Raw genomic sequence first — 11,775 nt, forward strand, 5'->3', positions numbered from 1 at the left:
ATCCATTCATCTGTGGATGGACATTTGCGTTGTCTCCACCTCTTGGCTGCTGTGGTCAACACCATTGTGAACACGGGCCTGCCGTATCTCCTCAGGATCCAGGCCCTTTATGTTTTTAAGAATATCGCTCAGGGTGGGCTTGTTGCTTCTTTATGATTAGATCCAGGTTCTGTATTTTACCTGAGAAGTTGTGGTGTCTTCAGCTTATCAAATCGGGAGACACACGATACTGCTCTGTCCCATTTCTGGTGATATTAACCTTGATGTCCTTGCATAGGATGATGTCTGCCAGGTTTGTCTGCTGCACATGACTATTCCTTCTTTGTAACAGATGCGTGTTTCGTGGAGAGAGATTTTGAGACTCTGCATATATCCTGTTTCTTCTCAGATTTTCAGTCACTTGGTGATTCTTGTCTGGAATGATAATTACTGTGGTGATTCCCAAGTGATGAGTCACAAATTCTGTCTTCCCTTCTCTCTTGGTTAGTTGGCATTCTGCCAAAAGGAAAAGGGATCTCATCTCCTGAATTCCCTCGTTTATTCCTTCCTTCCTTCATTCATTCCATAAATAGTTGAATGGATTTCGGGGGTTCTCATTTTTCTCGGGATTATAATCTATTACTGTTATCACTCATTTCGTTGCTCAGATTGTTCCACATTTGGCCAGTAGAACACCCCTTAAAGTGGGTTCTTATGTCTTTTTGGACGGAAGCTTATCATGTTCTCATTAACTCATTATTTCAACTGAAGTTAAATCCATTTAAAGCTGTATGATGACCAAACCCATCCCAGTGGCCAGAGATGTTCCATCTATGAGAAGCCAGCTGAATGTCGGGAGTACACTCATCTTGTACGCTAACCGCTGTGCCTGCTGTTCATGCTCGGATGCTTTGAAAAAGCATCACCGAGAACTGAACGTGGAGCCACAGTGTGTTCTTACCACCGGCGACGACAGACCGTCCTGTGCTCTCATTTGAACACGGTGCCCGAGTATAGCCCAGCTGTGGGGGGTTTCCAACACTTAGCCGGCATTATTTTCCAAAAGCTGCATTAAAAATTATTGGCCTTGATTTAGCTCTATTTTTAGAATGCTTTCCACTGGGAGAAGGAAGAAGTGTAAGGGGAACAGAGAAAGGCCAGGATGCCAGCCCTGATGTGGCAATCCCAGAGTTGCACGTGCCGTGCCATGTGAGCTCGCCTTGCAACATAGGACCCATTCCCCGACTTTCTCCCCACAGGCTCCCTCCATGCATCACCATGACGAGCTTCCATTCTGAGCAGAAGATGGTCTGCGTGTCCGTTTCCATTCTCACCAGAGTCCTGGGTCAGGAGCCTCAGTTGTTCCAACTAGGGCTCTTGCCTCCATTTTGTGTGGGTGCTGGGTTGGGGGTGGGAGAGATGTAGTCTATCTGCTGGGGAAACTGAGGGATGGAGACCGGATTCCAGAGCAGTCAAGATTAGAGGAAGTCTATTCAGACATCTTAATCATCCACCTTGGGGTGGGCCAGGACAACTCAGAAATTCTGGTCTTTGGATGGCTGTGGAGGACTGCGGTCTTTCCAAGAGCGTTTTTATTCATATCTGATTCGATCCTCATTAGCACCTCTCAAGATAGACAGGCAGGTGTTACCCTCATTTTACAGATGAAGCAACGGATTGCCACATCGTGTGGCCGTCGCCCACGTCCGGGCCCTGTGGTTCCTGGAGTGGACCGCTTCCAGTCCACGATGTGAGCCACACTGGGTCATTGTAGTCAGACCACTCTTCAACAAGCACACAGATATCGAACACCTCGTAAGTGCCCGATGCTTTGGTAGGTTCTGCTGATACAGGGATGAACCACTGTCCCTGCTTTGAGCTGTTTCTAGTTTAGTAATTACTGTCAAGTTTCTATTTCATCGAGAACAGTTGGGATCATTGGAGAATGAGAGACTGAGCGACCATGTAGATGGCCCATCAAATGAAGGCACTGAGGTGCAGAGAGGGAGGTCCTGCAGCCCGGTATAGATGGGGTTGGCAGCAGTTAAAGTCACATAATATAGAACCAACCGTTTTACGGCTCATGGTTGAGTGGCATTTAGCACATTCGCAGTGTGGTGCAACCATCGCCTGTGTCTGGCTCCAGAATATTTTCATCACTCCTCAAGGAAGTCCCGTCCCCATTAAGCAGTCCCTCCCCCTTCTCCCCTCCACCCTGCCCCGACAGTCACAAATCTGCCTTCTGTGCTTATGGATTTGCCAATTCTGGAGATTCTATGTCAGTGGAGTCATATGGTACATGACTTTTTGTGTCTGGTTTCCTTCCCTTTAGCGTAATTGTGTTAGTTTGCCCTGGTGGCCGTAACAAAATACTCTTAACCGGCAGAAATTAATTTTCCCACGGTTCTGGAAGCTGGAAGTCCAGGCTGAGGTTTGGTTTTTCCTGAGGCCTCTCTCCTTGGCTTGTCGATGGCCGCTGCCTTGCTGTGTCCCCGTATGGTCTTTTCTCTGGAGTCCCTATGCGTGTCCAAACTGCCTCTTCTCACAGAGGACTTAGTCAGGTCGGCTTGGGGCCCACCCTAACCTCATTTAACTTCTTTGAAGATCCTGTGTCCAAATCCAGTCACGTGGTGAGGTACTGGGGGCTTGGGGCTCAGCATACGAGTTTTGGGAGAACACAGTTCCGATCCGTGACGGTGATGTTTCAAGGCTCATCCGTGTCGCAGCGTGCTTCAGCACTCTGCTCCTTTTCATGGCCGAGTAATATTCCACCCTGTGGATAGACTGCGCTTTGTTTATCCAGTCGTCTGCAGACAGACACTTGGACTTCTGGCTATTGCGAATACTGCCGGTACGCCCGCTGTCTTTTTACGTAAAGAGGTGACTGGCATTGGGGGATGGATGGGAGACGGGGGCCAGGTAGGCCGTGTATACTGTCCCAGACACGGGTGACGGGCGGCTGGGTGCACGTCCAGCCTTCTGTATCAGGGGGGTGCCGGCACCGCCGTGCCCCTGGAAGCTGTAAAGCACACGGGCATCTGGCGAACAGCCGTGTTGTCGTGAGCTTGCCACGGGCCGGTGAAAGCTGCCAGGCCGAGTGCCTCCTTCGCAGGCTTTGTCACCGTCCAGCCGGTTGCACGCTATTCTTGGCATCCCTGCCCCCTTTACCCACCATGACTGATGGCTGAGTAATGGTTTTCTCACCGATGAAGAAACAGCCTGAACTGTCAAAAACAACCTCAGTGCCAGGAGATGTGTAACATGTCCTCCTCAAACAGACCTGTGTTCATTTATCCAGTGATACACTGTCAACATCTCTCACCTTCGGGAAGTCACATGGTCTTTTTCTTAGCAGAGGGGAGTTTTCACCTGCGACGTGGGAGAAAGTGTCATGAGGGTCGTAGAAGACCCTTGGACAGGAGACATCAGGGGTTCATAGCAGCCATGGTTTCTCCCTGCCCCACAATGGGTCTACCCAGAGATGTCGCATCAGTTTATCTGGGTCTCACTACCCTTCTGGATGTTTTCTTCAACCTCTCTTTGTTTTGTGTCTATAAAATGCTGTCATTGGGAAACTATTCTGGCAAGGAACAAAGCCACGAGTGTCCTAGGGCATATGTCCATGCTTATAATGAAAAGAAGCCAGATGGAGGTGTGAGGGCGAGAACGGGCCGGCCCCTCAGCCGTGCCCTCTCTGGTGGCTGGCTTTGCCTGCGTGGGCCTGTGTGGCCGAGTGTCGGGTCCTCAGATGCTTCTCTGTAGAATTGAGTTTTAGCAGCACATCCAGAGAGAGTCCAGCTTTGGGAGACCGAGTCACAAACCGAGCTGGCAAGACAGTGGTATATAAATATAGATTGCCCGCTTGGTACGTTTCCAAGAGGATTAGATGACAACTGCTGCTTGGGGTAGAACGTTCAAGGCAGCTCGCCAGGAAATGCTCTGTGAGAGAAGGTAAGTGGTGGTTCTCTCTGCGAGAGAAGGCGAGTGATAATTAGAAGGCTAGTGTGCACGGTGGAACAGAGGAAGGAGAAAGTGGGGGTGACTGGTATGGCCACTTACAGAGCCTCAACAGCCCGGGACATCGGTTCCTCAGTGAATTATCCATGAAGTTATTCTCACTGCAGACGATAGCTTTCTTCGTGATATGAGTGCCCCTTCCCGCCTCATATAGCTCAGTTACGGGTTCCAACATCCAGCTCTTTTTCTGCCCCCCCGCCTCTTGTTTTCAAGCCTTTGAGAGGAATTTTCCAGAATAAAGCTTTCTGGTCTGCCCTCCTCTTTCAGTTTTGCAAGGATAAACACTATCTGGGGGAGGGAGGGAAGAGGAATTGTGAGCCAAGTTGTTTGAAACATAACTCCATGCAGGGGCCTGTCTCTTAAGCTCTCATTCACCCCCTCTTCCTTATAAATCCAGACCAGGGATTTTGAAACTTATGATTATTCCAATGATCCCAAGATCATTGCCTGCCTGCTATAACCTGTTCTTAGCACAGCAACCAGAGGCCAGTCTTCAAACACATTTCCATTTGGTCAACCCGTGTTTGCTGAGAGCTCACCGTGGATGTGTCTCTGGTCCAGACACCCAGGATGGCTACATCCGTGAACACGAATGTGTTCATGGATATGGCCTCCCTGCCCTAGCGGGTCGTATCCTGCCGCCTGGTTCTGGCCCCCCCCCCCACCTCCGCCCCACTCGCCCCGGCACTACCCCAGATCAAGCTCCCTATTCCTAGAGCCTTTGTTCCTCTTTCCTCTCCTGGGATGGTTCTTACTCTAGGTATCTGGAAGGGTGGTCGCAGAGGTAGGCTAAAACACGGAATGTAAAACACCTCAATTTGTTACAACATGGTGGAATGGCAATGTTTGGGATCTATGATTTTAGTTAACTAAAACATGTAACTGATAGTAGTGTCACCTGTTTTTTTTACCGCTAGAAAGTCGTAAGCTACGATTGTAGGCCCTAGGGGAGCGCTGCCCTCATAGAGATGTCATGCTATTGACAACCTGGATGAAGCAGACATTCTATAAAAATATGCTACTAATGGGGTGCCTGGGGGGGCTCAGTTGGCTGAGTGTCTGACTTCGGCTCAGGTCATGATCTCACGGTTCGTGAGTTCGAGCCCCGCATCGGGCTCTGTGCTGACAATGCAGAGCCTGCTTGGGATTCTCTCTTTCCCTCTCTCTCTGCCCCTCCTCTGCTTGTGCTGTCTCTCTCTCTCTCTCTCTCTCTGTCTCTCTCAAAAATAAATAAACATTTAAAAAATGTACTATTGGGGCGCCTGCGTGGCTCTGTCGGTTAAGTGTCCAACTTCGGTTCAGGTCATGATCCTCATGGTCTGTGGGTTCGAGCCTAGCATCAGGCTCTGCACTGACAGCTCGGAGCCTGGAACCTGCTTCGGATTCTGTGTCTCCCTCTCTCTCTGTCCCTCCCCCACTCCCACTCTGTCTCTCTCCCTCTCTCAAAAATAAATAAGCATTAAAAAAATGTATTATTAACAATAGAAATTTGGGATTTCTCTAATAATTTGAATAATGTAGATGTAGGAGTATTTCTTCTTTCCCTTTACTAAATTAGGACCTCTTAAAACCTTGGAGAAGTACACAAGCACCCCAAGGTCTCCTCTGCCTCTTTTTTATTTTTTTTAAGGCCGATGCAGTTTTATTTCACAAAACTGTCATTTCTTTCTAAATGTACTCTCCTGTGCTGGCGGCCACGAGCCTATCCTACATGGAAAGGTGGGGTGCCTGCGGAAATACAAAGGTGTGTGACTCTTGGCCAGGGTGGGGGGGCGGGCTGGCATTGTTTGATGATTCTTCATCTTATTTCCACATCATAGCCAAATACTAAGTAATTTTGAGACCGTCGTCAAAGCCACTCAGATTCAAGATTTCACCGTGGGCATCGTTACTGGGAAGGAAATCTCACTTGGAAGGTGATTGAGTTGGGAGAAAGTTGAAAGAGTACCAGGCTAGTCGATGATCATGTTTTTTTATTCCTCGGCTCATTAGCCGTGTGATCACAGGCGAGTAATTTAATACTTCTGAACCTCAGGTTCAGTAACTGTAAGGAAAAAAAGGTAGGAATGAGTGAGCGTGTGTGTGCGTGTGCGCACGCTGTGGGGGCCCTGCGACGTTCATAAGTGAAATCGTAGTTCTGACAAGGACCGTGTCTTACTTGTCCTTAGACTCCGTGGGGCAGTGGCTGTCCGTGAATACTTGTTGCGTGTAGGAAGAAATGAGAGCTGTCGATTTTGGTTCGTGTGTCCTCTTGAACTCGGAGAAAAACTGAAGAACCCCGAGATGAACATGAAATTGCCAGTTAACGTGTCCCCATTAGGTGCAGACTTTTCTCACTGTCGCAGATGGACCTCCCCATGGCCGGCTCTTACCTACCACCTCTCTCTTAGCTCCCTGCTTTTATTCTACTACATGTATATTCCCCGCTCTGGTCTTAAGTTACAAGCTCTTGGGCGTGGGAGCTTTTTCTCTGCAATACTCATTGTGACGCTGGGCACAGAACACCATGATGACAGCTATGTGCCCACCCACTTCTCTTGCCTGGCTGGACCCAACATCATTGAGATCCCAGTGCAGCCTGCTCTTGGAGCATCTGACACACTGTCACTGCTGTGAGTGTCTAATAAATGCTGGGCACCCCAAGACGGGCAGTGACCTTCTCAAGTACTCACCTATTTTTGTGCTACTTTTCCCCCAGGGAAAGCCAGGGTCAGGGTGGACCTCTTGGAGCCCTCAACTGACCTCTGCGTGACTGTCCTTCCCTTCTTTTGTTTTAAGAAAGACAGAGACTACAAACCCGTGGATATTCTCCTAAGGATCTCTCCAAAGCCCAGAAATAGAATCATTTCCCCCTAAATTAAAACACAGCTTGAGCCTGATTCCATTTTTTCCACGGGTACAGGATTCATGCAGATTTCTGTGTGTACATGTGTGTCATTTGCAAGAAGCAAAGATGTTAGGACCCCGTGCAAACTGCCACAGAGTTCTTGACTCCCTTTCTGCCAGTTCTCTTCTCCCTCGATGCCTGGAGCTACACAATCTGGGCATTTTTTGCTTTTTTCAGAATTTGAGGGAACTGAACTATCACTGATTTTACATTTTTTTTAACTTTTTATTTTGAAATATGAGGAATTACAAAATAGTTCACAGAGTCCCACAAACCTTTCACCCAGCTTCCTTTATTGGTGACATCTTCTATGACCTAGTGAAATACCCAAACCAGGAAATTAACGTTGGTACAATACTGTTAACTAGATTGCAGAATATCTGGCTTTTAAAAAGCACAACTATTTTGAAGTCATAAAGTAAGACTTAAAAATTTTTTTTGAGTGTTTTTTTTTATTTTTGAGTGAGAGAGAGAGAGAGAGAGAGAGCACGTGAGCATGAGTGGGGGAGGGGCAGAGAGAGAGGGAGACACAGAATCTGAAGCAGGCTCTAGGCTCTGAGCTGTCAGCACAGAGCCCGACATGGGGCTTGAACCCACAAACTGTGGCATCATGACCTGAGCTGAAGTCGGACGTTCAACCGACTGAGCCACCCAGGCGCCCCTGAATTGGGTTTTCACCCCACTGATGCGGCATCGTGTGGGCATTGGTGTCTCCGTTCCCGTTCATGTATGTTCACTTATGAGTGACAAACATGAAAAAAAAAATCACCCTCTCTCTTGTTATTGGACGGATGGTGAGGTAAGGGTTTATTCCAATGTTTTATTTGGTGTCTCACTTCTCTCTCTCAGACATGGGATTGTTAAAGGAGCAAATGACGACACTTCGTGTCTAATTAACAACTTCTGATGGCTCCCAGCCTGCCACAGCTTGTTCTCTCATTCTCTCACTGGGGAGGGGGTGGATACGTATAGCACGGTTTAAAGGTTTCAATCTGGCTAGCTGGCACAAGATCTTCGAAGTGGGGTTGCTTCTGGCTGTTTAGCAGCATCGGGGAGCGGGGGATCAGGGGTAGATGACATTGGCCAACAGAGGGAAGAGAATGTCATGGAGAAAATCATCACAAGTGCCCATCACAAGCCCTCCGGGGAACTATCCCATGCCTGCGTCAAGTGAGGGGGAGAAGAGTTCCCAACTGGTGGTTCGGACCTTTGAGCGAGTTCCTTAAGCCCTCTAATCTCTAAACTTCCCTTTACTCAAAACAAGGGGCTGACTAGTCTGGAAGGTGCCGTCTTGCCTTAATTGTGTCTAGGACCATGGAATCTCCCCTCGTACCTGGAGCTGTCCTGTTTGTAACACACAGAGAAATTTTTATATCCTCAACAGCCTTTTCTGAAGGAGTGTGTGCATGATCACCAGACTGGTGACAGGGGAAGCTGGTTGAGGCTGGAGCCATTAGCAGAACTAGGGGAAAAGTTAGGAGGATGTCTCAACTCTGAACTAGTACCTTCTTGGAATTCGGGTGCTGTGGGGTTGTTTATAAACGGTTTTGCAGTGAAGCATTTTTGTCCTCAAGTACATTAGGGTAACACATAAGGATGCCACCCTAATGCACTTGAGCAAGGCTGCAAATGCTCTTACCAGTTCCAGCTGAACCCTAGCCCTTGCTTTATTTTCAAGTGTGAATTCCTCCTTGAACCCCAGGTTTTCCCACTTTGTGTGCACTTAGATGTCAGAAGCCTAGCCGGGTTAAGTGAACTTCCCTTTGCCTGCCCCCTCATCAGGTGCAGCAGGTGATGAGGAAGAATTTAAGTCTTTGGTCTGCACCATGGGACACACAAGCCCGAGGCATTCTGGACACACAGGCAGGGAGAGTGAGGAGTCTGGTGGCCAGTGATCCCCAGGGAACTTCGTCTGCCTGGTGCCCTCAGAACCGGACTCTGCCAGACACATTATCTAGGTCAGGTCATTAGGGATGTGCCTCCGCTATCGAGGACCCCACTCTCCCTGAGCTGAAACCCACAGCTGTTTGCCAGCTTAGAGGTTGACAGAATGCCACCTTGTCCCCTGGCCTGCCTGTGTGTGCAAAACCTCCGATGGGAAAGTAGCAGGCACGCAACGACACTCATTCTTCCCAGAGAGGCAAGCGTGCAAGTGTGCAAGCCACTCTCACACGCACACACGGCAGGCTCCCCTCCCTGACCCCAGCGAGCCCCCCGGCCAGCAACTTTCCTGAGGGCCCGGGCGCTAGCCTGCAGCTGTTTTTCTCTTTGGATCAGCCCACTCTTGTTTCAGGAGTGGAGTGGGACTCTCCCTGGGGCGTTATAGGGTGTCATCTCTGGCATTTGCTCCCACTGCAGAAAAACAAGTCCAATGCAATGCACTCGGGTTTCTGAACAGCTGCCCAAGCGCCGAAACCAGACAGTCAGCAAAGCTGTCGGAGGGAGGGAGAGCAGGGACTCCGGAGAGGGTTGGGGCAGCGGCGGGGGGGCGGGGGGGTGGAGGGGGTGTGGGGGGGGTGTTGCCCGCAACACAGTCGGGACGCGGGGGAAGGGGGTGTGCACGCGCGGCGGGCTGCGTCTGGCACTCGCGGCCCCTGGACGGGCTGGGGTGCGGAGAAGGTGGGAGGCCCTGGCTTGGCGGGGTGCCCGGAGTGGGGGTCTGGGACACCCGCGCGGTGGGCGACGCTCGGCGCTCCCGGCCCCTGCGCGGGCTGGGGTGCTGGGAAGGGAGGGGTGGAGGCCCGGGAGGGGCGGGGCGGGCTGGCGGGCGGGGCGGGAGCAACTGTGCCTGCCGCCAGGGAGCGGGCGCGGTCCAGCCGAGCCATGCGGGACGTGAGCGACGTGTGGCAGCCTCTGCGCAGACTGTTCTGTTGCAGTGTGGATTTCAGGGAGCGCCGCCTTCCTCCTTCCAATCACAGCACGATCTCACAGTGAGGTATGCACTCTGCAAGGCAGGCAGCGCTTCTGTGCTGATGTGTCGTGCACTAAACTCACATGCATGTGATGCCACCATGTGGGTGGCGTAAGTCCCCCCTAAAGCACCCCGGATCTTCACAGGGTGGCCACTGGCCTGACTGCACGACTGTCCCGCGTCACGAGCTGATGCAAAACTCCGAAGACCGTGGAAGCAGAAAACACACATAGACCAAAAAAAAAAAAAAAAAAAAAAAAATAATGGCGAGGAAGAGTTGCAAGCTGGACCAGAGAAATGTCGTGAATTTTAGGGGTTTGCACAAAGTGCCACCTCCCGATAGTTATTCCGGGGCTTATGGTCAGGTAATGAATTCAGGTCGGAATAGGCTCTAGCTTGACTTTTCTGCTCAGAGATTAGAGTATATTGAAAATGTTATAAATGGTGACGGTGGAAACCAAGGTGGCTCCGTCCTGCTCCGTCTGGTCCTCTGGGGCTTTCGTGTCCCTTCCTGATGCCCAGCCCCCTCGGGCCTCTCAGCAGCGAGGGCGGGGGGCGGTGGGGGGGACCCGGGGTTCCAGGTCCCCGGGCTGGGTGTTGGGGGAGCAATGTTCAGCACAAGCCAGGGTTTCTAAGGGATTTAAGAAAGTGGACGGGGTGAGGACGAAGGACCAGGGGAAGTCCCCTCCCCGCGGGTGGCAGGGGTCGTAGGTGGGTGAGACTCACAGGTACCCGGGAGCAGTTTTGGCAAGGCGTGACTCAGAGACCTATGCCCCATAGGGCATCCTTCCGCCCCCCCCCCCCCCCCCCGAGGTAGCAGAGATTCCCCCACCCCCGACGCCCCTAACCTGTCTCCAGCCTGTGGCCCTAAGCCTGGGTCATCATCTTGACTACGCCTAACCTGCAGTGCGTGTTAAGAATGTAGTGTATTGGGGTCCCACTCCCAGAGAGGCCGGGCCAGTAGAACGCATTTTTACCAGCATCCAAAGGGATTCGGCTACGGGGGTCCACGGACCACACTGGACGGCGCCGCTCCTTTCCTCCCATCACAGCTGAGGTGGTTATTCTGGGAAGCTGTGCTCCTGGTTTTTAGGGGACGTAGGAGGAGGCTTAGGGAGTGCGACTTTTTAGCCGCCGCTGAGTTCAGGGCGTCATCAGAGGGATTGTAGGAGCAGGGCGCGCTGCTGGTGCCTACCTGCAGGGGGCGCCAGCAGGCCGCCTCCGGGCTTGCCCACCCCCCCCCCCGCCCCCCCCCCCCCCCCACCCCGACGTGAAAGAGGGCTGGAACCCGGAGAATGCGTCTCCGCCCCGAGGCTGACGTGTGGCTCACTGTGGGCTCGACTTAAAAGCCCCGGCGCTGCGCGAGGCATCCTACCAGAGCTGGAGACGAGGCGAGCGGGTGGGGAGGGCGTCCGACTCGAGCTGGCGCAGGGGGACCGCGGCTGTCACTGCGCTCCGAGCATCCCGAGGGCTTCCCGAGTAGACGAACCCGGCCCTGCGGCGGCTGCGGGTGCAGCCCTAGCCGCCTGCCTCCCTCGCCGCGCTCGTGGAGCCTCACGCCCCGAGCGATCGTTCGTGATTTAGCACAAAGCACGTTTCCAAAAAGCAGCGCACGGGAGAGCTCCCGCGCCGCGCTCCCGCGCACGCACCCCCTCTTCCCCTTTGTTTCGGGGGTCGACCGGCTGCTCTCCTCCCCAAGTCTGAATTCTTCGCGGGGGTGGGGGGCGGACGGCCGCCGAGTCTAGGCTGTGAAGATGCCCTTGGAACTGACTCAGAGCCGAGTGCAGAAGATCTGGATCCCCGTCGACCACCGCCCCTCGCTGCCCAGATGTGAGTGCAGATTCGCGCGGGGGCCGGGCTGCAGGGGAGCGGCGCGCCGCGCGGAGAGCCGGGCCATTGTGTGGCGGGCGCCGGCGGGGCCCGCCGTGGTGCCGGCTCCGCTGCTCCCGCGCGCTGGTGCCGGGCCGGGCGCCGCCCTCCA

General features: G+C 52.5%; 1 protein-coding gene across 8 annotated transcripts in view; it reads left to right on the forward strand.

Annotated features, from left to right (window-relative positions):
* Nucleotides 1-11,775, forward strand: part of PFKFB3 (6-phosphofructo-2-kinase/fructose-2,6-biphosphatase 3) — a 952,670-nt gene that overhangs the window by 37,206 nt on the left and 903,689 nt on the right. For 3 of the 8 annotated variants that reach the window (XR_007456894.1, XR_007456893.1, XM_049626795.1), the window contains exon 1: nt 11,093-11,624. The exons of 3 other annotated variants lie outside the window; for them this stretch is intronic. Coding sequence is in view for 3 of the 5 variants with exons in the window: in XM_049626795.1 (XP_049482752.1) it covers nt 11,549-11,624 (76 nt within the window). In the remaining 2 variants the exon portion in view is untranslated. Of the gene's footprint in view, nt 1-11,086; nt 11,625-11,775 lie in introns of those variants that run through there. 2 more of the 8 variants (XM_049626791.1, XM_049626796.1) reach the window with 2 other exon arrangements.

Source organism: Panthera uncia, chromosome B4 (genome assembly GCF_023721935.1).
Source record: "Panthera uncia isolate 11264 chromosome B4, Puncia_PCG_1.0, whole genome shotgun sequence".
NCBI lineage: Eukaryota > Metazoa > Chordata > Mammalia > Carnivora > Felidae > Panthera > Panthera uncia.